This window comes from Vulpes lagopus, chromosome 1, assembly GCF_018345385.1.
Source record: "Vulpes lagopus strain Blue_001 chromosome 1, ASM1834538v1, whole genome shotgun sequence".
NCBI classification, from domain to species: Eukaryota; Metazoa; Chordata; class Mammalia; order Carnivora; family Canidae; genus Vulpes; species Vulpes lagopus.
Window position 1 is genome coordinate 142865186 of NC_054824.1, and position 24361 is coordinate 142889546.

Sequence of the window (24361 nt, forward strand, 5' to 3'; positions counted from 1 at the left end):
AAGGAGACCTGATGGGACACCCTGTGCGCCCGAAGTGGAATGTGTGGCCCTGGTGAGCTTTGAGGGCCCTGGTGAGCTGTGAGGGCCCTGGGAGGCTAACAGCCCTGCCAGGATCAAGCGTTCTGGCTCCTTTCTCTGTCTGGCCAGATACCCCCTTGCCTCAGAGCCCAGGGCAAAGACCACCAAGGAATGAGGACGCTCCAGGGAGTGGAAAGGCTTTAATGAGCGTCACAGATGGACCGGATGGGATGGGTACACATTCCAAATGCAGTCATTGCCTCAGTGAGCAGGACAGTGGAGGCCCAGGCCTGCTCAGCTGTCCTCTGACCCACTGGCAGCTGAGGGGAACCCCCTAGGCATCCCCTGCACCCAGCACAGGCCTTGAGAGGAGGGGGCAAGGGCTGCTGCTGCCACCTCAGCAGGAAGACCTCAAGCAGCAAGCTGACCTCCAGAGGTCAGGAGAGGCCAGGAATCAGAGAGAACATGGAATCCCGTGGGGTCCCCAGACAGCACGGAAACTCACAGAGGGGCCCCCAGAGCCAACTGGCTCCAGGAAGTAAGACCTTTAGGGGACACCCCCAGACTGAGACACTCACAAAGGGCCAGCAGAAGGTCTGGAGGGAGAAGCAGGGGTGGGGGCAGGGGGGTAGAGGAGGCAGGGGGGAGCCGGGAAGAGCACCAGGGCTGGGCACCAGGCAGTGCCATGAAGGGTGCCGGAAGGGGTCCTCTAGCTGCTGCTCTGCTGCTCCTGTTGGCGGATGAGGTTGGCAATGGGGCTGGTGATGCCACCTATCAAGGTCCAGTACTCGTCGAAGCTGATACGCCCATCGTGGTTGGCGTCCAGGTTCTGGATGAGCTTGTCTGCCGCCTTCCGGTTCCCCGTGTCCTGAAGAGGAATGAGGGTCAGCGGCGCTGAGGGCAGGAGTCCGGCCTGGGGCTCTGGCCTGAGCGCTGCTACCCTGGAAGATGTGGACCGAGCCTTCCCTGGTCATGCCCAGGCAGGGTAGGGGGTGGGACCCTGGTTTGGGGGTGCCTCACCGTCAGCATATGGTTGAGCTCTTTCTGGAGCATCTTCCGGAAGCTGCTCTTGCTGATCTTGTTTTTGACCAGGCTGTGCTTAGACACATATTTGTAGAAGTTTTCCACCAGGACCACGACCGCCTTCTCCAGCTCCGTGTAGCTGTCTGCCATCTCACCACCTCACTCCTCAGGGCCTGGGAATCAAGAGCACAGGGGAGGTGAGGAGACCCTGCAGGCCAAGTCCCCTGCAGCCTCCTGCCCCCATCCTTCTGCTGCCCGCCATCCACCCCTGCAGGTGCTCCACAGGAGAGATGAGGCTGAGACAGGGAAGCCTGACTGGGGCAGCCAGGCAGCTGGGTGGGCCTGGGACAGAAGTGTGTGGCTGCTGCAGTAATCCAGGCGCTCACCAGCTAAACCGCCCCAGCAGGTTCCCCCAGCACATTCCCGAGGCCCTGCCCCAGCCCCAGGCACCGGGCCTGTCAGGGCCCCAGCCAGAGCAGTAGGTCCTATCCCTCTGCTCTCTCCACACCTGACCCACCCAGGGCCCTCCTCAGGAGCAGCACAGCTACAGACTGCGAGGACAAGCCAGAGGGGCCAGGAGGCAGAAGCCATGTCCCCACCCCAGGCAGCAAAGCAAGGGCAGGCACCTAGGCCCTCCCCAGTCCCTTCAGCCAGGCGCCAGGACAGGGACTGCAGGAGCCCAGGGAAAGGAAAGGACAATGTCCTCATTCACTGAGTTAGACTTTCTGCAGACCCCCAGCCACCTCCCGCTAGCCTGCCCTCCTTAATATCCACCCCCAAATACATAGGAGGCCGCAAGAGCCCTGCCCCATTACCTAAGGAGGAGCTAGGCCTGGTTCTGCCCCAGCCGGAGGCAGAGCTGCAGCCAGTCAGAGACTACACGCATCACCCCCTCATCCCAGGACAAAAGGCACTCAGTCCAAGCGGATACAGCCTTCAGAATAACAGGATATGAGGGGAACAGGCGGATCTACTCCAGGAGTCGCCGCCCATGCCCAGAGCCCCCACAAGTGAACCCGGGCAAATGAACCTCCCCTCCCGCCCCCAAGCCCAGGAATGAGCTACAGTCACCCTGCCCATCAGGTCCCAGCAAGGGAAGGTAGACACAGCCACTACGTGGGCCTGAGTATCGTGTGCCCCAACTTGGAAGAGAGGTCTGCTGGCCAGGCCTCCCTCAACACAGCCTCGTGCCCTGCCAGCGTCCCTCTGCTTCCCTGGCTCTCACAGGCTCACAGGCCGCACTGGCAGGGGCTGCCGACTCTTGACTCTTCCAGGATCTGGTCTCCCCAGGTACCAGGCAATTCCTGAGGCAAGGATAGTGTTTCTTATGTGCAACCATTGTGTTTTCTGAACCAAAATGCACGACTCACAGACTTTAGGACCATTTTTTAAAATCCTGGGTCCATGAGCTCCCTGCTTTTAATTTCTACCTTTCCCCTTGCCTGCATCATCTGGCCCAGTGGCTTACTGGAGGTAGACGTTCTATAGATATGATACCTCCCTCCAGCCCTGGAACCAGATATCCAGAGCCCCTGACCACCCTTCTATCATTTGTCCCTTAGGAAGCTCTTTATGAAGGAGGAACATCCAGAGGGACGAGGCCCTAATGGAGGGAGAGAGGTGGGCTGAGAGAGAGGAACAGACCAGGGTGTCTCTGAGACGGGCCCTTGCCTTCTGTCCCTGCTTCACCCACCTGACCACTCTGGTCTAGGGCCAGAGGACAGAGTGTGGAAGTGGGACTACAAGAAACCACATTCTTTCCCCATGCTCCTCATTTATCAAGTGTGTGACTGTGAGGTCCAACGTTCCCACCTTTGTGAGACTTTCATACAAACATCCTAACACTCACCAACGAAGAGGGAGAAAAGTTCCGATCCACAAAATGCTGCTCCACTGGCCCTAGTCAGGGGAGGCCCAGGCCCACGGCCAGCACTCCTAGGGGTTCCAGAAGCTCTACTCACTTCCACAGGGACTGTGTGCCAAGCCTACTCCCAATCAAGCTTCAAGAGTTTGAAGAGAACCCCCCAAACTTAACCATCCCAGACCTCCTTCCCTAAATGAGGAACCCTGTGGGAGGCAGCAAGAGGAAAGAGGAAAAAATCAGGTTTGGGGTACTACACTCTGACCCTGACCCACCTTCCCCTCAAAGCCTTTCTTAGAGTCTGGTCTCTCTGATCAGGGGAGACTCCTCTGGCCCCGACCTGGCCTCTGGCAGCCATGCAGGCCAGACACTGCTGGGCACCCAGGACCGCCAGCTGCTGTCTCCTTCAACACCCTAGTTTCGGGTCCCTAGCAGTCCGAGCCCACGCCCCGACCTTCTTCTAGTCAAATGGGAATGCTGGTGATAGCCATCTGGATAAGGGCTTCTCCGAAGCTTTTTCTGAAGGAAGGCTATCAGAGTGGGATGGTCAGGTGCCATTACCCTGGTCCTCCTGTTTCCCTCCCCTGGGGGCCAGGAGACAAGCTCTGCCACCACACTCACTCACCACACCTGCTTCTCCCACCTGCCCCATTCTGCCACCAGCCAGAGGGAACTAGGCCGGAGGGGTCAAGCTGTGGACATGGACATTAGAGCCCAAAAAGTGGGAGTGGGGGACCACTTGTCCTCCAAAGGGTCCTCTCACCCAGAGCCCCCCATCCTCCCCCAATGTCCTCCTTGTCCCTTCCTCAGCTGATTCATCCCTTGAGCAACCAAGAGGCCCCACCCCCCAACCCCGCCCACCTCAGTCCAGCTTGCTGATTTCTCCCAAACTCTGTGGGCGCTCTGACACTTGACCCTGGGTCTCAGCCACTGCAGCCCCGCCTCCCACCCCCAGGTTCTAGGCTCTACCCCTCCAAGTGCCTCCTAACCACACCCAGCCCCCTTGGGTCCACCACACACAATCCACCTCTCCCACCAGAGTCTCGAATGGTCTCTAGGGGCCAGTGATGTCCCTGAACTTCTCTACCTCTTGGTCACTGTCCTCTCTAGAGCTTGGCCCTCTCTCAAGCCTGAATTTGGCCTTTCATGTGTCCCTTCCATCCACCTCAAATTTGTTCACTTGTTTCTCATCATTTATTTCCTTCTTCATCCATTGCCTCATTTATTCACTCCTTCATTCACCTACTGGTTCTCTCATTCATTCACTCACTCATTTCCTTCTTCATTCATTTGTCTGCCCCAAGTACCTGCCCTGCACAGGGGAAGTGTGATCTAAACTGGCTAGTAACCGGTCACTCCATTTGCAAGGCTGTTTCAAATGAATGTCTCCAACCTTAATGGCCCCATTCTGTGCTCCCAGTTCCAGAGGCTAATGCATGACCCCAGGACCCCTGCCTCGCCCTCCGCCCTCCACCCTCCATGACCTCACAGGACTCACTGCATCCACCTCCCACATCCACACATAGAGCCCCCAGGTGCCGTGCACTCACTTCTGCTTCAGAGCAATGTCGCTGGAGGAAGAAGGCTGCTTCTCTGGAGCGTTGTCCAGACAAGTGGAGTTGGAGGATGGTGTAGCGTCTCACACACCCGGCTGCCCCTGGTCTCACCAAGGGCCAGAGAGCTCTTTACTAGTCAGCAAGGAAGCCTGAGCCCAGAGCACAGGCACCCCCAGGGCTCCCTCTCCAAGCGCCCCTGCCCTCATCCCCACCCTCCAGGGCAGGGCACAGCACAGGTGGCTCCGTCAACCACAGCCAGTCCAGCCACCATCTGCCTGGGTCCCGGAGTGGAAATAAGCCTCCTGTCTTTGGGCTCTCGGGCTGACTGGGCCCTGCCCGGTTCCTCTCTCAGAACAGAGTTCCCAGAGCCCAGTGAGGCCTATGTCCAGGTCTGACCACCCCCAGCAGCCACCAACACGCACTTGCCCTTGTTCTGAAGGCAGGACCGGAGCAGCTGAGACAAAGCTCCTGACGCTCTGCCTTGTGGCACAGGCCCTGCCCGAGAGCCCAACCAGCATCCGGGTGGGGAGGGGGCTGCCCCAGCCGCTCCTCTGAAGGCCTCTCCAGTCCCCAACCCCCCCAGATGTCTCCATTCTCAAACCAGCCTGTGGGAAAATTAACAATTAACCAAACCTTCCTGCCCGGGGTCTGCAGGCCCCTTTCACGGCCCCCTCTCCTGGCCCCAAATGCCGGCAGGGCCTCTCGGGCAGCCCCCAGACCTCCCAGGCTGGGCGGGGGGTGCTCACCTGCCTCCTGGGACGGCGTCCTCTGCAGCAGGGCTCTGGGGCCTGGGCTCTGGCACTGCCAAGCAGCTCCCCCCCGCTCAGCCGGTCCAGGACTCCTCCCCGCTTCGCTCCCAGAATCTGTCCTACTCCCTTCAGCCGTGCCTGGCTGAGCTGGCTGGTGGGGAGGTAGTGACTGAGATCCCTCTTGACTTGGCCCTGGGGTTGGGCCCTCGTTAAAGGGATACACACCTTTTTTAACACCCCTCCACCCCCACCCCAAAGGGAGTGGTGGAAGCTGGCACCCCCCACGATTCCACCCTCCTTGCCCTGCAGCGCCTGAGGAAAAGAACCTAGTCAGTGGAGAAAGAAAGGGAAAGGCTATCACCTGCCCTGATCACCTGGATCCCTAGCAGCCCAGTTTCAAGGTTCCCCCCACCACACACATTCAGTCAGCATTGCAGGCCAGCCTGGCTGGCCACAGACCCCCTTGCTATTAGGATTTCAGGAGTATTGCCTGAGTTCTGTGGGTCCCATGAGAAGGCAGCAGCTGAGCCTGGCCCCTGGCCTTCCCACCCCCATCTCAAGCACCAGGAGCTGACACCCAGTATGCAGTGGAGGATTGTCCACCACTGGAACACCCCTCCACCCTTCCCCAGGACACCCAAGAGGAGCGGCCAGTTCAACATATGGAGGCAACAGAGCAAACCCCTACAGTAGAGACCTCAGCTCTGGGTGCTGGCTCTGTCAGGCTCTCCGCTAAGGACTTTACACAAGGTGTCCATTATTCTCCAAACAAATCTGTGAGAGATATGGACAGGCCATTTTACAGAGGAGGAAACTGACACCCTGGGAGCATGCCCAAAGCTCCAGAGATGGTCAGTGGCAGAGCTAGGCGCACACCCAGGCAGCTCAGCCTGCTTCTCAGCCCAGCATTCCCCTACAGCCAGTCAGCCAGGCTCCAGCACACCCGCTTTCTCAGGGGAGCACGCAGTGCCTCCTCTCCCGTCTGAGAACAAGTGACTTGGCAAAGAGAAGCCTACCCTTCAGAGAAGACCAGGTCTCCCAGCTTCGGGGCCTCCACTGATATCCATGGGGGAAGTGAGTCCCCGTTCACTCTCACTGCAACGACTGCAGCCCCACAAGTCCCGTGCCTCCAAGGACTCTGACATTCACCCCAAGCACCCATGGACCAAGGGGGAAGCATCCAGTCAAGACAACATCTTTCACTTTTTCCATTTTTTTATTCATCAAATGATACAAAACAACCATCCTTCTTTAAATGCCCAAGCACCCTGTTGATCCTCCCCAAAGTCACACCCTCCTCAGCCTGCTCTCTCTTTTCCTGCCCAGGGGCAGAGCGGGAGGCAGGAAGGTGTAGCACTGGACAGACAGCTACCGTGTGGGTTGGGGAAGAGATCTGGAAGGGCAGGTTCTCAGAGGCCCTTCTGAGTACCAAACCTCTAACCCCCTGCTTCAAAACATTTCCAGTAGCCCAGCTCCCCGCTGCCCTCCTCTGTAACCCAATCACTCAGCCCTACACCATCTTTGTCCCCCCAGCCTCTCACCGAATCCATCCCTGGCCCCCACCCGCCCCCCTCAGCGGGGGCCTCTGGGGAGCTCTCAGAGACCCTGGGAAAGGCTGCTGAGGCCTGGCCCTTGCAGAGGTGAGGCAGGTACAGACAGGGGAACTGTGTGGTGCTGGCAGAGAGGAGTTTAATTTCTAGGCCCACAGTCTCCAAGGTCCCCTTTCCCCCAACATCCCCCAAGAATCCCAGGGAAAGGTTCTCAGCTGCTCCGCACAGGGCTCTCCAGCTTCACGCTCCTGGCTGCTTCTCCAATCAGCTCCCAGAAACTCCCAAACTCCAGTTTAGAGTCAGTACAGCTGCCCAAGTTGGCAATTTTCTCTTCCAGCCCATAGTTGCTCTGAGGGGAAGGAAGACAGCACAACTCAGCAAGGCGGCACCTGCCGCACCCTGCCCAGCAGGAAGCAGGCCCTGATTCTACCTGCCATTGGCAAGGGGAAGGGCTAGGGTTCCCTCGTGCAGGGGCCAGCCCAGCTGTGGGTGCGGTCTTGCGGCCCTTGCCTGGAAAGTCAGGACCTTGCCTGGGAAGTCAGGGTGCTGCCTGGGGCGGGGCGGGGCAGGGCAGGCCCACCAAGTACCGGCATAAGGTGGGGCAGCTGCTGGGTGACCAGGGCCTGCAGTTCTGAGGGAGTCAGCGTCTCCTTTCCGCCTTCCACAGAGTACTGGTGGAAGCTCCTGATGAGGGTCTCGATGGCCCTCTCCACCTCACTGAAGTCTTGTGTATCCTGAGGACCGGAGAGGGGGGAGCACTGGTTAAGGAGGCCCTGCCCACCCAACCACACTCCACCTCCCCAGCCCCCCAAGGTCCACAGGGCAGAAGACAGCTGGAAGGCAGAGGGGCTCTCACCCACCACAGAGACCAGCATACAGCTCCCCTCGCCCCCCGCTGGCCTCTGCCCTGAGCCTCAGGCTGAGCAAGGCCTCCTCCCTGTCACCCACAGCCCCCACGCAGCATGGTCCCGGCATGAGGCAGAGATACCCTTTCCCCAGAAGGCTCCTTGTGTGGACACATCACCCTGTGTGAACCCCAGAGAGGAGTTGGGGTCTCCTGGGCAAGGTCTAGGGCACAGGCAAAGGGGGCAAGTCAGCAGGGATGCAGACCCTCAGGGTGGAAGACGAGCCTGGGAACAGAAAGGCATGGACTGGCCCCACCTCAGCATTGGCCGACCGACACTGTCCCATGGCGACTGGTGTGCTGGTCCTGGTGAGAGCTGCGTCGTCCTACAGCTGGCCCTAGAGGAGCGGAAGATTCATGATCTGCCTGGAGATCTACGGAGACAGTGGGGTTGGTGTCAGCATTTCTTTCTCAACTATCCCCTCTAGCTGTACCCCAGATACTCTGTGCCTCACTCAGGAGGCCAGAGCCAACTCCACATGAGGCTGAGTTCCTGCAGGGGATCCAGGAGCTAAGGTCACAGCCTCCAGGCCCACCCATCTAGAGGGAATCCCTTGGACCTCACCCCAGATCAGCCCTCCCATTTCTTCCCACCACTCACCTCTGCTACACACACACACACACACACACACACACACAGGCCAGCCTCCAGGACCTGCCTTTCTCCTGGCTGGCTAGGGCAGAATAATGAAGTGTCACCCTTTGGACAGGGGGCAGCCCCTTTGAGTAAAGAGCCCTGCATCTCCTTACCTGCTGGCAGCTGCTGGGACAGGAGGCTAGGAGTCAGCTCACCTGAGCTTAGTGCTTATACCTGGGGGCAGGGAGAGAAAACAGGGGGCTGGGCCTCCTCCTAAGCCTCCCCTGTTTTGGCAGTCATCCGGGCTGTGAGCCAGCTGTGCGGGGCCCCACCCTCCACCGGCCAGAACTCCAAGCCCGCCCATCCTGCCCTTGGAGGGAACCCTGGATTGCCCCTGGCTCCAGACCAGCAGGCCAACTCAGGGCAGGAAAGAAGGAAGGAGAGGTCAGGGAAAGAAGAGTTGGGGGTTGGCAACACTGCAGTGTCAAGCCTGGGGGGAAATCTTGGAGGAACTGTAGAGCAGGAAGTGGAGGGGCTTCTAGTCAATAACCAGGAAAGGAGAAGCAGAGGCTCATGGTCCAGAGGGAGTAAGCTACCCATGAGCTGAGAAGTCCCCCTGGACCGCACTGTCCTTGGACAAGTCTCACATACATTCCTACTCCTCCCAGCTGGGCCAGTCTGGGCTGGGACACTCAAACCTGCAGTCCCCATAGCTGAGAGGTCAGGACTCAGGTGGGGAAGGAGCTCAGAAAGGGCACAGTGTAAGAGACACCCACATGGCTCAGCTGGCAGGGAGTGACCTCCCCAAACAGGTTGGGCTGCCTACTCCTCCCTCCCTCCCACGCCTTTCCTGAACCCCAATCCAGTGCCCAGGATGACATCCCCAGTGGGCCCTTCACCACCAGATGGGGAAGGGGAGGGAGACAGGCAGGGGAGTTAGGGGGGTCCAGCCCATGATGAGGTGGGGTCCAAAGCCTGAAATCTGAGGTCAGGAGCATGTCTCCCAATGCCCTTCCCTGTGTCTCCTGCTAGGACTCCCCTGTACTTCCAGAAGTGTCTCCATGAAGAGGCCCTCCCAAGAGCATCTCATCTCAATCTGAGGGCTTTTCCAAGTGTGTCTCAACCTGGGGTCCCTGTGAGAAGTCTCCGTCTGGGTGACTCTCCTAGGGTCTCTCACTGTGGGGAAGCTCCTGTGAGATCCCTTCTGGGATGTCTCAGCCAAATGACCCCTGGAATGGTCCCCCCCCTGGGGGTTCCTCTAGAGTCTCTCAGTCGTCTGAGGGCACTTAGATCAAAGGTCTCAATCTAGGACCCTTTCTGGTGTGTGGTACAGAGGTTGCCTCAGCCTAAATGTTCCTCTGGACTAATGGACACCGAACCCTGGAGTGACTTCAGCTGGAAGGCCACAAGGCCACTACCCCCTCTACCAGCCCCCCGCCCCCCCTGCCCTGCCCTGGGCTGCCCCACCTCTGCTCCCTCTGGTGGTGGGCAATGCAAACCACATACCCTTCAAGTCCAGAAGAATGGAGAGGATGCACCACTGCCCATCCCAGCCTTCACACCTTGTGTCCATTCTTCTGCTTCACCCCTGCTATGGTGGGAGGAAGGACTCTCTGTGCTTGCTTCTCCCAAGCCACCCATCCAGAGAGGACCCCAGTTCATCACAGACATTATGGAACAGCAACCCAGTTCCCCCTATTCTTGTCCTGGTGAGCTCAGGCTCTCTAAAATCTGTCTCCTCATCTCTGATACAAGACTTAAAAATAGCACCTCCCTGGAGGGAGGTGATCGGGGATGGGCTAGACAGGACCCGCAGCAAGGAGGGCACCTGTTGTGATGAGAGCTGGGTATTGTATGGAAGTGATGAATCACTAAAGTGTGCTCCTGAAAACAATACCATACTGTATGTTAACTAACTAGAATCTAAATTAAAATGTGGAAAAAAGGGACACCTGGATGGCTCAGCGGTTGAGCATCTGCCTTCGGCTCAGGACATGATCCCCGAGTTCTGGAATCAAGTCCTGAATCAGGCTCCCTGAGGGGAGTCTGCTTCTCCTTCTGCCTGTGTCTCTGCCTCTCTCTGTGTCTCTCATGAATAAATAAAATCTTTAAATAACCAAGTATTTAATTAATATGTAAAGGGATCCCTGGGTGGCGCAGCGGTTTGGCGCCTGCCTTTGGCCCAGGGCGCGATCCTGGAAACCCGGGATCGAATCCCACATCAGGCTCCCGGTGCATGGAGCCTGCTTCTCCCTCTGCCTGTGTCTCTGCCTCTCTCTATCTCTCTGTGACTATCATAAATAAATAAAAATTAAAAAAAAAAAAAAGATTGTAATTAATATGTAAAAAGAATACTACCTACATCAAAGGGCTGTGAGAATTAACTAGGTTAACACAGGAATTGTTTGGTACTGTGCCTGGTACATAGCCAGCCCTCAACACAAATTCACTGCTATCATTATCATCCTATAGCACAAAACTCAGGAACTAGAAAAGTGGGAGCCTGAGCCCCAGGAGTCACTTCACCTGCCCCAGAGATCTATTCTCTCCCTTTCATATACTCATTCATCAACCATTCATTGAACAGCTACCCTGTATAAGACCTGGTGCTAGATGCTGTAGAGTATTCAAAGAGGAGTAATATTCCTGGTCCTTAAAGAGCTCATAATTCTGGACCCACTCTCAGGTCAGGGCAGAGCTTTCCCACCACCTACTCTCAAGAGAAGAAAGCAGGGCAGGGTGTGTAGGAGAAACGTGTATTTTCAGGAAGAGACTTTATTTGAGGGGAGTGGGGTTCTGCTGGCCAGCCCAGCCCAGCCTATCCTGGTCAGGGGCTTTACTTCTTCCGGATCTCCAGGGCTCTCTCCTTCTGGATCTCCTTGGCCAGCTCCCCAATCAGTCTCCAGTACTCATGGAACTTGAGCTCGGAGTCCTGATTCACATCCAAACTCTTCATCTTCTCATCTAAGGATCCAACGTCCTGAAAGGACACCAAAGGAAAGGGCGGGTTAGAAGTGAGAGTTCTCAAGACAGCTAGAGAGGAGAGAACAACTAATCTCCATTCTCTTTCTATGGGACGAGGCTGTAGCCCCAGGACAGCACTGCCGTGGTGTCTGCCACTGAATAACCTCTCCAAGCTGTGTGGGCTCCAAGGGTGGCAGCAGTAGGACATGGGGGACCTGACCTGTAGTGTTTGCCAGCAGGACCACACACGTGGTGTCAGTGAACACAGAGCTGACAAGACATGCACACAATGCGCTGTCGCCTACAGGTGAGGTGGGTCTGCTACAAGATGCTTGGGCAGGGGATCCCTGGGTGGCGCAGCGGTTTGGCGCCTGTCTTTGGCCCAGGGCGCGATCCTGGAGACCCGGGATCGAATCCCACATCGGGCTCCCGGTGCATGGAGCCTGCTTCTCCCTCCGCCTGTGTCTCTGCCTCTCTCTCTCTGTGTGACTATCATAAATAAATAAAATTAAAAAAATAAAATAAAAAATAAAAAATAAAAAAAAAGATGCTTGGGCAGCCCCAGAGGCCATCAGTAGCACCCTTTCAGGCCCCTTCGTCCTCCACAGAAAGCTAGAGAAATTCACAGCCCTAAGTTGCTCATTTGCATGACCCCTATATAGTCTCCTTTTTCCACTTTGGTTATTAGCCTGATTGACCAGGGCAATGGCAACAAAGGATTTTGTCTGTGACAAAGTTTCCCATGACAGGCCTATGAAATAATCTTAATTATTTAAGTAAAATCTTAAAAAAAAATTGCAGAGAGGCCAAGAAGCCATGCCAAATGCACAGAAGCTAAAGCTCATTCATAGAAACACTAAGCAAGAACTTTGTAAAAGCCACAATCATACTTTTTAAAAATAATAAGATTTTGGGCTCAGAGGTTTAGCGCCGCCTTCATCCCAGGGCGTGATCCTGGAGATCCAGGATCGAGTCCCACGTAGGGCTCCTTGCATGGAGTCTGCTTCTCCCTCTGCCTGTGTCTCTGCCTCTCTCTCTCTCTCTCTCAATCTGTGTGTGTGTGTGTGTGTGTGTGTGTCTCATAAATAAATAAAAATCTCTAAAAAATATATAAATAAATAAATAAAAATAATAAGATTTTATATATTTGCGGGGGGGAGAGACAGTGAGTGCACAAGAGCAGGGGAAAGGGCAAAGGAAGAAGCAGATTCCCCCCTAAGCAGGGAGCCCAACATGGGGCTCAATCCCAGGACCCTCCTGGGGTCATGACCTGAGCTGATGCTTCATTGGCATTGGTGCCCCCACAGTCATGCTTTTTTTTTTTTAAGATTTTATTTATTTATCCATGAGAGACATGGGGGGGGGCGGACAGAGACACGGGCAAAGGGAGAAGCAGGCTCCATGCAGGGAGCCCGACGTGGGACTTGATCCCGGGACTCCAAGATCTCGCTCTGAGCCAAAGGCAGATGCTAACCCCTGAGCCAGCCAGGCGTGTGCCCCGCCCCACCCCACCCCCGCCGGCCCATAATCATGCTTAATTGTAAAACGCTATAAGCCTTGTCAGTGGAAGGCAAAGATGCCCAGGGTATTGGGAGGGGGGAAAATATACAAGAGAAAGAAAGAAAAACTGTAAGTACTAGGAAAGAAGAGGCAAATTCACCTCTTATTATATTAGCAAGTATGTAATTGCATAGGTAGGAGAAACCAAGAGTGATAATGACTAACATTTCCACAACTGTAAGCCCTTGATCACGCCAACTGTTCCAAGTCTTCTGCTAAACACGGTACATGCCTTCCCCCATGGAACTTCGCAATCTCTGAGTGTGATGGTGACTCTGTCCACCTTGCTCACCTTCACAACCCCAGAGCCAGAGAGAACATCTGGCACACAGCACGTGCTTGTTCATCACTGCAACCCAAAGCCCAGGACATGGTAGATGCTCGATAAATACTGACTGAATAAATGCAAGACCAATCCCACAAGAAAGGTATTATTAGGAGACCATTTCACAGGTAAAAAATGATGACTCAGAAAAAGTAAATGACCAAGGAAGACATGCTAGACATGCATTTGAGCCCTAGATTGCCTGACTCAAAGTTCATGCTCTAATCCACTATTCTGCATCTCTTCCCCAAGAAAACTATCAGAAATGATTAAGTATCTGCTTACAACATTAACACACAAACCCAGTACTTTTTAGGTGTTATATTAACACCATATAGAGTATATGAAAGATCCTGCTTAAAACACTAAAAAATGGGGCTCCTGGGCGGCTCAGTCAGTGAAGCATCTGCCTCCAGCTCAGGTCATGATCTCAGGGTCCTAGGATCGAGTCCAGTATCAGGTCCAGTATCACGTTCCCTGCTCAGTGAGGAGTCTGCTTCTCCCTCTCCCTCTGCCCCTCCCCCTTGCTTGCGCTCTTTCTCTCTCAAATGAATAAATTAAAAATCTTTAAAAAATAAAATAAAATGGCAAAAAAATGAAATAAAGCAATTAGGCATAAATTAAGAAATCTATTAAGCTTTTGTGAAGAAAAAAGAACTAAAGAATCTAAAACATGAATAGAAAAATGTACCCTTAACAACTTTTGGAGAAATAAAAGTCAATTCTGAGGGTGAAAAAAAGAAAAGAAAAATGTACCCTTTTTTTTTTTAAGAGAAAGACTCAACAGTGTAAAGATGTTAATTTTCCCTGAAATGTAATTTTATATGATGCTAATAAAATATCCACAGGATTCAAGTCCAACGTGGGGCTCTCTGCAGGGAGCCTATGTGTCCCTCTGCCTATGTCTCTGCCTCTATCTCTCATGAATAAGAAAATAAAATAAAATAAAATATAAAATAAAATAAAATAAAATATCCACAGGATTCTTTTTTTTTTTTTTAGTTTTATTTTATTTTATGTTTTTTTAGTAACCTCTGCACCCAATGTGGGGCTCAAACTCACAATCCTGAGATCAAGAGTCACATGCTTCCCTCCAACTGAACCCACTAGGTGCCCCTCCAAAGGATTCTTTTTAACATGATTAAATGTTTCTAAAATTCAGGGTACCTGGGTGGGTCATTCAGTGGGCTTCTGCCCTCAACTCAGGTCATGATCCCGCAGTCCTGAGATCCAGCCCAAAGGCAGGCTCCCTGCTCAGCAGGAAGTCAGCTTCTCCTTCTGCCTCTGCTGCTCCCCCAGCTTATGCTCTCTCTCTCTCTCTCTCTCTCTCTGTTGTTCACTCTCTCTTAAATAAATAAATAAGATCTTATTTTTAAAAATGTTTCTAAAATTCTTCTTGAAAAACAAACTGCAGGACCCACCACAAAATTTTGAAAAATGAGAATAATGAGAGAACCAATGCTACAGGTAATTAAAGCATAGTAAAACTACAGTAAACACAATTGGTACTCAACAAATAATAAAAAGGTTAATGAAACACAGTAACGAGACCCAAAATACGCACGGGAATTGAATAAATAACAGAGATGGTATTTCACATCAGTAGGAAAATTTTATTTATTTATTTGTTTTTAAAGATTTTATTCATTTATTCATGAGAGACACAGAGAGAGAGAGAGAGGCAGAGACACAGGCAGAGGGAGAAGCAGGCTCCATGCAGGGAGCCCAATGTAGGACTCAATCCCCGTTCTCCAGGATCAGGCCCTGGGCTGAAGGCAGTGCTAAACCGCTGAGCCACCCGGGCTGCCCAGAAAATTTTAATAATAAAATAAATTGTTTTTTTTTAAGATACATTAAACTCGGGAAGACCTTTCCAAATGTGGCATAAAACAGAGAAGCCATTCACAAAACTTTGAAAGATCTGACTACATAACAAATTTTTATATTCTGTATGGCAAAAACTACCAAAAATAAAGTCAAAGGACAAACAAAGGGCAAGTTAGGAGAAAATGTTTGCAACACATATAACAGACAAAAGGCTAATTTCTTTATTCTACAAAGAGTACAATAAATCAGTATGAAAAAGAAAATCTCTTTAATCTCTTTAATAAAAGAAATAAACAAGCAGTTCACAGAAGGATTACACATGTCCATCAAAAAAAATTTTTAATGTTCCATTTCAGTCAGAACTAAGTAAGTGTAATCAGAACAAGATATCATTTCCACATATTAGATTAGCAAAAATCAAATCTGATAAGACCTGATTTGGACAAGGACACATGGAAACAGGCATTTGCATACACTGTTGGCTATGAAACCTAATACAGCCTGGCTGGGAGGCAAACTTGAAATAGCCATAAAAATGAAAAACAAACATGCCTTTTGACCTAACATTTCTACTGCCACACATTTACCCTAAGTAGATATTTCCCTCAAGTATGTAAAGATATGTAAACAAGGAAGTTTGCAAAAGAGAGAAAACGGACATGAGAATGCCCATCAATAAAAACTCAGCTGCATACATTTGTTAACCCATGTACCATCATGCGCAGTGCATCATCTTCTTAAAATGGGAAAATATCCTATATGCATGGTTCCATTTTTTTAAAGATTTATTTATTTATTCATAAGAGACAGAGAAAGAGAGAGAGGGAGGCAGAGACATAGGCAGAGGGAGAAGTAGGCTCCTCACAGGGAGCCCGATGTGGGACTGGATCCTGGATCCTGGGATCAGGCCCTGAGCCAAAGGCAGACACTCAATCACTGAGCCACCCAGGTGGGCCCGCATGGTTCCAATTTTAAAAAGGCATTTGTAGAACAGTAGGTAAGATGCATTTATTCATTTACTCAACAATTCTCACTCTTTTTAAATAATTTTTTTACAATTTCACTTACTTGACATTTTGCTGGGCACCTACTAGAAGTCAGGCACTGCTCTAAGTGCCAGAGATAAAACAGTGAGCAATTCCTTTCCTTCATGGGACTTATGTTCCTGGTAACATGCAAGTGTGTAACGTAAGTCAGGTTGTGATGGGTGTGTTGTGAAAGAAAATAAAGAGGGTAAAGGAACAGAGCACAAGGGAGGTAAGAGGTGAAGGAAAGCAAGCTGAGGATTTGCCATCTGAAAAGAAATTGGATTTCAGTGAGGAATAAGCCTAGCCAATACCTAAGGAGTGAGCATTTTGGAACAGGAGAACAAATATGTATAAGTAACTTTGCTGCTGTTGAGTTTTGCTATAAAGGGGAACAAAGATATAAGACATAGCTGGAGAGAGTTATAGAGCCAAGAGAGAAGGGTTTTTTTCATTTGTTAAGATGGGAGATATTACAGTATATTTGGGAACCAATCAAAACAATCTAGTGGAGAGGGAAAATTGATGATGCAAGACAGAGAAGAAAGTGAAAGAGTCCAGATTTTAAGTGGTGAGAAGAATGGAGCCAGGCAGCAGAGGAGAGACTGGCCTGGGGCAGAGACAGATGCTTCAGGTAACAGGCAGGCAGGGGAGATGCAGCTCTTTGCTAGATTTGGGGAGATAGTACACAGGAGTTTCTTGATTGCTCTTATTTTCTCCAAGAAAATTCTCACTGAGAAGAATGTGGAGAGAGGGACCTTTGAGAAGACAGGAAACATTATGAAATTATCATCTGAAAGGGCTGGTGAGTGAACCAAATTGGGAAATGGAGAACTGGCTGGCTGTGCCCAGGGCCCCCTTGGAGCTTGTCCTTATAGACTTAGAGATGGGACACCTGGATGGCTCAGCACTTGAGCATCTGCCTTTGGTTCAGGGCATAATCCCATGGTGCTGGGGTCGAGTCCTACATTGGGCTCCCTGCGAGGAGCCTGCTTCTCCCTGTCTAGTCTCTGCCTCTCTGTGTGTGTCTCTCATGAATAAATAAATAAAAATCGGGCAGCCTAAGTGGCTCAGCGGTTTAGCGCCGCCTTCAGCCCAGGGCGTGATCCTGGAGACCCAGGATCGAGTCCCAAGTCGGGCTCCCTGCATAGAGCCTGCTTCTCCCTCTGCCTGTGTCTCTGCCTCTCTCTCTCTCTCTCTCTCTCTCTCTCTCTCTCTCTCTCTGTCTCTCATGAATAAATAAAATCTTAAAAAAAAAAAAAGACAGTGATTTCGTAAAAATAAAATAAAATAAGTAAAAATCATTAAAAAAATAAAGATTTCGAGACAAGTCAACCCAGTGTACCAAGAATACTTCAATTTTAAAAATAAATAATAAAATTAATAAAGTGGGACAAGTCAACACGGCAGCACCTTTTTCTGCAGGCAGATTCAGCTACACAAGAGCAAACGCAGGATGGTTTGCAGATTCATTGACTGGGTTTTGTTTTGGGTTTTTCTTTTTTTTTTTTTTCTGAGAATGGAAATTTTTGCCTTATTTTGGATCTGAGAAAAAAATGATAGATTTAACCATCAAGTTAATCCAAGTGAAATACTGGCCTTAACCTAGATTAAGACTCTGTCAAACAATGAGGACAGGGAGAAATAGAATCAAGGGAGCTGGGATCCCTGAGTGGCTCAGTGGTTTGGCGCCTGGCTTTGGCCCAGGGCGTGATCCTGGGGTCCTGGGATTGAGGCTCATATCGGCCTCCCTGCATGGAGCCTGCTTCTCCCTCTGCCTGCGTCTCTGCCCCCCCCCCCTCTCTCTCTCTCATGAATAAATAAAAAAATAAAATCTTAAAAAAAAAAAAAAGAATCAAGGGAGTTGATTGAGCCTTAGGACCCCTCTGGGTGAGAAGAGAATGAGGACAGGCGGGGATTGCATGGGAAAGAAAATGTGGTGGTCCCCACAGAGTCGGGGAAATGCTGGAGTGGATAAACAGAGCTGGAATGGCAGGTGCTGGTGTTCACAGAAAAAAGAGTGGCTGTTCTGAAACAGGACAGAATCTTTGAAGGTGAGGGGCTGATGAAGTGTGAAGGCCCAGGTGTTGGATGAATTTTCTGTGTGCAGACTGAGGGCCGCAATGAAAGCAGTGGTGAGAGACTGCAAGGCAGGAGCTGAACTTACAAGGAATGTAGGAAAAGGCGGGTAGGTGGCCCATGAGCTTCCAAGGAGCTGTGCATCTTAGGAAGAAGAAACCAAGATCTGGAAGCAGTGACAAAAAGCAAAGAGGTCACTTCTTGCATCTCCAGGCCCAGAGGGAGTTGGATTTGGAGGGAAAACCAGTCATTATGTGGTAAGGCCGCAGGGAATGTCATACCTCCTGTGGAGTCTCAAGTCTCCTGGAAGAAGACTAAGGGAAAGGTCTGAGAAGTCTAAGACTGTAGGGGGTTTGTGGATGATAGACTGAGCTTCCAAGACTAGTTTTTTGTTTTTTGTTTTAATCCGTATGCACACACTTCATTTGCCAGTGAATTCTCAGAAAGGGTGTAAAAGAAACTGTTAACAGCCTGGGATGATTAGGCAACCCAAGTGGACGAACTCTAAATTCCTACTCTGTCCACCAAGTGGGAGAGAAAGAATGACCTTATCAGGGTCATTATTAAGGGGATTCCCAGAGGGAGTGAGAAGTAGCCAATGGTTACTTACAGGTCCCTCCTACCCTGAGCTTTTATCACTACTTTATTATTTTTGGCAAATCCCTTTCTGCAGCTGGGCCTCAGTTTCTGTGAAGTGAGGCGTTTGGACTGTCTTCTCTTGGCCTCCTTCTAGCACTGATGGTCTACAACTCTCCCAGAAGCACCTTTGGGTCCCCTCCTATACTGGGGGAATGAGACCAGAGAAGCACAGAGTAGACACAAGTGCCCACAGCACCGTTTGAGGGTAGCACACTTGCATGCTCACCAACACAGCCACTGAGCTACACACGCAGTCACTCAAACCCTGTGTTCACAGTACTGTGTCAGGAATATCACCTCACACCCACAGGATCCTGTAGCCACTGTCTCCTAAAGTCTCAGGCCCAGAGACCCCCACATAAGACCCCCACATACCTTGAGCAAGTGAGGCAACTGCTGAGTGACCAGTTCCCTAAACTCATGGATGCTGAGGCTGCCCTTCCGGCCCTCCTGCCCTGCAAAGGTGAAGAAGGTGGTGACCACTGTCTCAATGGCGGCCTCCAGCTCCGTCAGGGGCTCTGCTGCCATCAGGACTCTGCAGGACAGGAAAGGAGGGAAAGGCAAGAGTCAGAACAGACACAAGGGCCCCTGCCGGGGCATCACCACCTGGGCCCGGCCTGAGAGAAGAATTACAGGGAAGCAACGGGGAGGGGGCGGGGACAGGGATGCAGATGCGGAGCAGGAAGAGTGGCGGTGGGGGAAGGGAGGTGGCGCTCAGAAACTGGTTCTCCCCAGCTCCTGGGGACCCTCTGCGTGGTCTGAGCGGACGCCCGGCGGAGTGGCCTCTCTGTAGGCTTCAGTCCCAGGGCTCTTCCTGGGAGGCTCCTCCGGCCCCCAGAGCCCAGGAGGCTGTCTCCTGGCCTGTGTGCGCAGGGACCCCTGCCACCCCGCCCACACCCGGGGTCAGGCCTGGGGACCCCGCCCGGCGGCCTCTTCCCGCCCTCCCCTCCGGGAGCACTGCCCTCCTGGCTCAGGGACTGCCCGGGGCCCAGCGCGGGGACGCGGGACTTACGGCGGCCGGGCCAGGGGCAGGTGGGCGGTGGGCGGTGGGCGCCGGGACCGCAGGGACCGCAGGGACCGCCAGGACCGCAGGGACCGCAGGGCGGGAGGCAGCAGAGGCCCGGCCCGGAGGTGTCCTGCCGCGGCCTGGATGCTGGAGGGAGTCTCCGCCCAGCCCGCCCCGCCCCCGCCTCGCCCCGCTCCACCCGCCTCGCCTGCCCCCAGTGGCCCCCCGTGGCCCCTCAGCCTCCGGGTGGGACCTCAGCAGGGGGAGGCGGTAGGGAGCCGCTTGGCCCTCTCCGCTCTGCGGCCTGGAGGGCTGAGTGTGCAGTCCGAGAAGCACCGCAAAGAACCCCCCATGCGATCCTAAGAAGGACCTCACAGCCCAAGACCCCTGAGAGGGGGACCCCGCTGAGACCTCCGTGGAGGAAAATTAGGACTCAAACCTCTGAGGGGGTATCAGGCCAGGGCCCCCCAGCTAGACTCCCGAGATGAAGTGATTGACGGAGAGGCCCCCTTCCTGAGAGCCCTCAGCAGGATCAGGATCGTCCCTCTCATGTCTCTGCCAGGACCTTTCCCACTTCCCTTCCTCCTGTCCTCCCGGGCCCTGCCTGGGAGACCGTGGGGGAGGGGAAGCCAGTGAGGCTGGACAGGACACAGGGCAACCTGTTCCAGCTCGGGAGACAGAGGGCGCCTCTGTCCACTCTGGGCCCCTTGGCCCCCTGGGTGTCTGTCTGGGAAGGGGTGGAGCCGGTGGGAAGGGGGGGGCAGCGGGGGAAGGCCTGAAGACTAGTCTCCCCACACAGCTCCGTTAACCACATTTGCAGACTGTCCATCTGTCCAGAACCTGCCCCCACCTCAGGTCCAGGCTGACTGACGGTGAGTGTCCTGCACCCTGTGTGCTGGGTCTCTTCTGTGGCCAGCTTAGGGGGAGAGGGGGCTTGGATGGTGCTCCCAAAGTCTGGGGTGGGAAGAGATGGTCTGGGAAGAGTTCCAGGGACAGCAGTTTGGGATTTGGGAGAGACAAGGTGTGGATGGTAGTGCAGGGAAGCCAGTGGAGGTCAGAGGGAGGTGTGCAGTGTTCCTCAGAGAACGAAGAAGCCAGTGGGGAAACCAGACACCAAGCTTCCTTGAAGCCCTCCAAAGTTCCCTCAATCTCCCAGGGGGTGGGGTAGGGAGGGCAGCCCCCACATTGCTTCCAGTTGGGTAAGCAGAAGAAAGCAAATGGAACTGTTGCTTCTGCCCCCACCTGACCGTCCCCTAGCCTTGCCAAGAACTCAGGTCCCAGGGAAGTCTGGGGGTGGCAGAGCATGGACCACGTGAGATCAAGAGGAGGGGGCATTCAGGTCCTGCACCCACTCCCAACTCTCCTCGCACATGACCTTGCCTTTCCCCTCCTCCTTCTTTGGCGCAGACTTCCAAACTCCTCTTTCCTTCAACTCTTTCCTTCTGTTTTGCTGTGTGCCACCCCCACCCCCCGCCCAAGTCCTCTCCAAATGCCCCCCACATAAAATCCCAGGCTGCTCAAGTGCCCCTACTGGATGGGGCCAATAATGGGGCCACGGACAGCCAACCTCTTCTCTCCATCAGCCTCAGCTTGGGTTCCATCTCCCCACATCTCTTTGATGACTGTTCCTCATGTCCAGAGTTCAGGTGACACTCACAAGGCTCCCATTGTAAAGATGGAATGTCATTCGATCAGGGCCCATTGTTCAGCCCTCAGGCCTGGGGGAGGACAAAGACACTTGATCTGAGACACCAGAGCTGTCCCCTGAGGCTGCAGAGGGGATGACCATCCCAAGACCAAAAGAAAGAGACCCAGTGGCATGGCAGTCCCCCTCCTCAACAAAGCCTTCCGTTTCCCTCTTCTCACCAGCCTCTGGAATTCAGAGGACACACTCAGCCTTTCATGTCCCCCAATACATGGCCCCATTCTCCTGCGAACTGTCCTCACATCATCCAGGCTGGGCCTAGGTGGGGGAGTGAGCAGCAGGAGGGACCAGGCCCCAGAGGCCTCCTCTCACCTGGCTCTGGGGAAAGGCTTGGCCATTCCTCTCTCCCTTCCCACCATCACCTGATGGAAGGCCTGATTCTGCAGAGGAGTAGGAGGAACCAAACTAGAAGTAATGGAGGTGCACCCCAGCACAGCTGAAGCGACCTGCTGAGGACAGAGCAGAGTTGAAGGACCAAAAGAGGCCTGTCTGCCAACAGGAAGCTCAGAGGCAGTTAGATCCCCCTCCCACATGAAGCCTTAGGCCAGCCACTCTGGCTGACTCCATCAGGCTGGCTGAGGGCATCAGACTGATTCCTTGCTAGGAGCAGACAGCAGAATCAAGGCTGTGGGGGGGAACGAAGCCCACCACCCTCAGCAGCAGAGCTGGGCTGTGCTAGGCAAGCAGAGCAGAGTAAAAATAGAGCCAGAGAAAGCTTGGCAGTGTCCTGTGACCACTCCCGCCTGCCTGCCTCACCCTCCTCAGTGTCCACCGTGGCAGCCAGGAGCCACTGCAGAGGCCACTGGAGCCACTGCAGAGGTCCAGAGCTGCTCCACCTCCACAGCCCAAGCCCTGAGTCCCTCTGGCTGGGATATGGATTGAGGGAGAGAACAAGCCTGGAGGTAGGCCTGCTTGGGTTCCCACATTCTAAAGTTTCAGTGAGAGATAAAGTGCAGTGTGGCTCTGATCTCATAGTGGTTTCAGGTAAGGGACCAGGCCAGGTCTGAGGGCTCCCCTCACCCCAACCTCAGATACCCTGAGCATGGTCCCCTACTTACTTCCATGGTGGGGGGTGGGTAGGTGAGCTACGCAATGGGCTCTGAGCTGGAGACAGCGATGGAGACTCTCATCAATGTGTTCCATGCCCACTCGGGCAAGGAGGGAAACAAGTACAAGCTGAGCAAGAAGGAGCTAAAGGAGCTGCTGCAGACTGAGCTCTCCGGCTTCCTGGACGTGAGCACAGGGCAGGCGTACAGGGTGGTATGGGTGAGGGGAGGAGGAACACCTGGGGACCTCTCTGCCACCTTCCCACCCCACCCCCAACCCATTCCAATCATCTTCTTCCTCTGCCAGACTTCTCTCCTGGATTTTTCTGGGCTCCCATACTTATCCTGTTTCAAGACAAAAATACCCTAATTTGTTCATCTCCTGTTAAGTGCTAGAACCTGTGCAGATGCATCATTAAGAAGGCTCACAGTCTAGGAGGGAAAGACTGACATGAAAGTAAACCATGAACACTGGGAAGTGAACTATTGAGGTCAGAGGAGTTGAAGGACCAAAAGAGGCCCCCAGTCTGCTGGCAGGAAACTCGGAAGCAATTAGACCCCCTCCCCATGAAGTCTCTGGCCAGCCACTTAGGAGCTACACAGAGCATTAACATAATTGCCCAAAAGGATTATGGGACAATAGTAACCTGACTGAACGGGGCTTCTCCAAAGAAGCAGCACTTGAACCGTGGATTTCCTTTGGAATATTATTAGGGTAAATGTAGGCATTTTAGGAGGCATCTGCATAAACAAAAGCATGAAAAAAAAAAAATATGGAGCACGCTCAGTAGTTTTGACCCGAATGAAAGATGCAGAAAAGTAGGCTGCAAATGCTGACAGGGGCTCTATGATACAGAAGCCAGTAGTTAGTGTAGTAAGTGCACCAGCTTCGAGGTTTTATCAGCCCTGGGGTTTCAGTTCTGATCCTGCCACCTTCCAGCTGTGAGTTGGGCACATTATTTAACCGCCAACTGTTAATTTGTTTATTCCTCTAGCATTTGTGCTAGAATTAACAATTTTACAAGACAATGCTTGTAAAGCTTCGAGTGTACTACTCTTATATAAGCACTCACCATACGGTCATCAATGTTGTTATTACTCTGCCTTGTTAAGGAGCTTATTTGGTGGGTAACAGAAGGCCACAAGTGTTGTTTTGTTTTGTTTTTTTAAGATTTTATTTACTTATTCATGAGAGACACACAGAGAGAGAGGCAGAGACACAGGCAGAGGGAGAAGCAGGCTCCATACAGGGAGCCCTAGGCAAGACTTGATCCCTGGACTCCAGGATCAGGCCCTGGACTGAAGGCAGCGCTAAACCGCTGAGCCACCTGAGCTGCCCAAGTGTTAAAGAGGATTCAGAACAGTCCCATAATTAGATGTAGTTCTCCCTCCTACCTCCTCCCAATCACCCACCTCCCTAGCCCAATTCCATACTATCTATCTCCCGATGTACCCACCTCTCCATCTCCTCCCTCCACAGGCCCAGAAGGATGCGGATGCTGTGGACAAGGTGATGAAAGAGCTAGATGAGAATGGAGATGGGGAGGTGGACTTCCAGGAGTATGTGGTGCTGGTGGCTGCCCTCACAGTGGCCTGTAACAACTTCTTCTGGGAAAACAGTTGAGCAGACACCCCCAGTGGCCAGCGCCCTTCCCCATCCCCCTGCTTCCCTCCCTACACTCCTACCCTTGCCCACCCTCCACCAAGGGCGCAAGAGTAGTGGGCCAGGCCTGCAACTCATCTTTCATTAAAGGCTCTTCTCTGGCCAGCTGCTGTCTGTCTCCTTTGGGGTCTGGAAGTGAGTGGGAAAGTCAAGGTTCCTCACTCCCAAGTCACCTTATTTGGTAAAGGATCTTATTGTGAGAGAGGTCAAGGGGGCATTACATCTTCCTGGCTGAGGAATGCTCAAGGCCCAGGAAGGTAGGCATTCGAAGTTCCAGCTGCAAA

At 53.0% G+C, this 24361-nt stretch overlaps 4 protein-coding genes across 8 annotated transcripts; 1 reads left to right on the forward strand and 3 right to left on the reverse strand.

The window, feature by feature from the left end:
- Positions 1 to 201: 201 nt before the first annotated feature.
- On the reverse strand, positions 202 to 5361 carry S100A16 (S100 calcium binding protein A16). 3 transcript variants are annotated; one of them, XM_041759066.1, is made up of 4 exons: positions 5205 to 5357; positions 4453 to 4559; positions 1039 to 1214; positions 202 to 886 (listed from the first exon to the last, which is right to left on the reverse strand). In XM_041759066.1, the coding sequence occupies exons 3-4, from the start codon at positions 1189 to 1191 to the stop codon at positions 728 to 730; spliced, it is 312 nt and encodes a 103-aa protein (XP_041615000.1). In that variant the 5' UTR covers positions 1192 to 1214; positions 4453 to 4559; positions 5205 to 5357; the 3' UTR covers positions 202 to 727. The 3 variants fall into 3 exon arrangements, with proteins under 3 accessions (XP_041615000.1, XP_041600185.1, XP_041607563.1); XM_041744251.1 differs by lacking the exon at positions 4453 to 4559 and having other exon boundaries at positions 5205 to 5361; XM_041751629.1 differs by lacking the exons at positions 4453 to 4559; positions 5205 to 5357 and adding an exon at positions 1857 to 1985.
- A 1043-nt stretch (positions 5362 to 6404) lies between these two features.
- Positions 6405 to 9811, reverse strand: S100A14 (S100 calcium binding protein A14). 2 transcript variants are annotated; one of them, XM_041752663.1, is made up of 5 exons: positions 9745 to 9811; positions 8412 to 8472; positions 7919 to 7999; positions 7345 to 7491; positions 6405 to 7106 (listed from the first exon to the last, which is right to left on the reverse strand). In XM_041752663.1, the coding sequence occupies exons 3-5, from the start codon at positions 7946 to 7948 to the stop codon at positions 6969 to 6971; spliced, it is 315 nt and encodes a 104-aa protein (XP_041608597.1). In that variant the 5' UTR covers positions 7949 to 7999; positions 8412 to 8472; positions 9745 to 9811; the 3' UTR covers positions 6405 to 6968. The 2 variants fall into 2 exon arrangements, with proteins under 2 accessions (XP_041608597.1, XP_041608588.1); XM_041752654.1 differs by having other exon boundaries at positions 7919 to 8035; positions 9745 to 9760.
- Positions 9812 to 10995: 1184 nt separating this feature from the next.
- S100A13 (S100 calcium binding protein A13) lies at positions 10996 to 20255 on the reverse strand. Of its 2 annotated transcripts, none has more exons than XM_041752674.1 (3): positions 20103 to 20255; positions 19033 to 19192; positions 10996 to 11218 (listed from the first exon to the last, which is right to left on the reverse strand). In XM_041752674.1, exons 2-3 carry the CDS (start codon positions 19183 to 19185, stop codon positions 11075 to 11077), a joined length of 297 nt encoding a protein of 98 aa, XP_041608608.1. In that variant the 5' UTR covers positions 19186 to 19192; positions 20103 to 20255; the 3' UTR covers positions 10996 to 11074. The 2 variants fall into 2 exon arrangements, with proteins under 2 accessions (XP_041608608.1, XP_041608616.1); XM_041752682.1 differs by lacking the exon at positions 20103 to 20255 and adding an exon at positions 19670 to 19973.
- Positions 20256 to 20392: 137 nt separating this feature from the next.
- Positions 20393 to 24182, forward strand: S100A1 (S100 calcium binding protein A1). Its single transcript, XM_041752696.1, has 3 exons — positions 20393 to 20535; positions 22449 to 22601; positions 23895 to 24182. The coding sequence occupies exons 2-3, from the start codon at positions 22461 to 22463 to the stop codon at positions 24036 to 24038; spliced, it is 285 nt and encodes a 94-aa protein (XP_041608630.1). The 5' UTR covers positions 20393 to 20535; positions 22449 to 22460; the 3' UTR covers positions 24039 to 24182.
- The last annotated feature ends 179 nt before the right edge of the window (positions 24183 to 24361 follow it).

What these genes read in the sequence shown, in the direction of transcription:
- S100A1 (XM_041752696.1), top strand. Translation starts at nt 22,461, where the DNA reads ATGGGCTCTGAGCTGGAGACAGCGATGGAGACTCTCATCAATGTGTTC. An exon ending in AGCTCTCCGGCTTCCTGGAC is followed by an intron (nt 22,602 to 23,894) that starts GTGAGCACAGGG and finishes CTCCCTCCACAG; the next exon opens with GCCCAGAAGGATGCGGATGC.
- S100A16 (XM_041744251.1), bottom strand. Translation starts at nt 1,191, where the DNA reads ATGGCAGACAGCTACACGGAGCTGGAGAAGGCGGTCGTGGTCCTGGTG. An exon ending in AGCTCAACCATATGCTGACG is followed by an intron (nt 887 to 1,038) that starts GTGAGGCACCCC and finishes ATTCCTCTTCAG; the next exon opens with GACACGGGGAACCGGAAGGC.
- S100A14 (XM_041752663.1), bottom strand. Translation starts at nt 7,948, where the DNA reads ATGGGACAGTGTCGGTCGGCCAATGCTGAG. An exon ending in GTCGGTCGGCCAATGCTGAG is followed by an intron (nt 7,492 to 7,918) that starts GTGGGGCCAGTC and finishes TCCGGTCCTCAG; the next exon opens with GATACACAAGACTTCAGTGA. An exon ending in AGCTGCCCCACCTTATGCCG is followed by an intron (nt 7,107 to 7,344) that starts GTACTTGGTGGG and finishes CCTTCCCCTCAG; the next exon opens with AGCAACTATGGGCTGGAAGA.
- S100A13 (XM_041752674.1), bottom strand. Translation starts at nt 19,185, where the DNA reads ATGGCAGCAGAGCCCCTGACGGAGCTGGAGGCCGCCATTGAGACAGTG. An exon ending in AGTTGCCTCACTTGCTCAAG is followed by an intron (nt 11,219 to 19,032) that starts GTATGTGGGGGT and finishes GTGTCCTTTCAG; the next exon opens with GACGTTGGATCCTTAGATGA.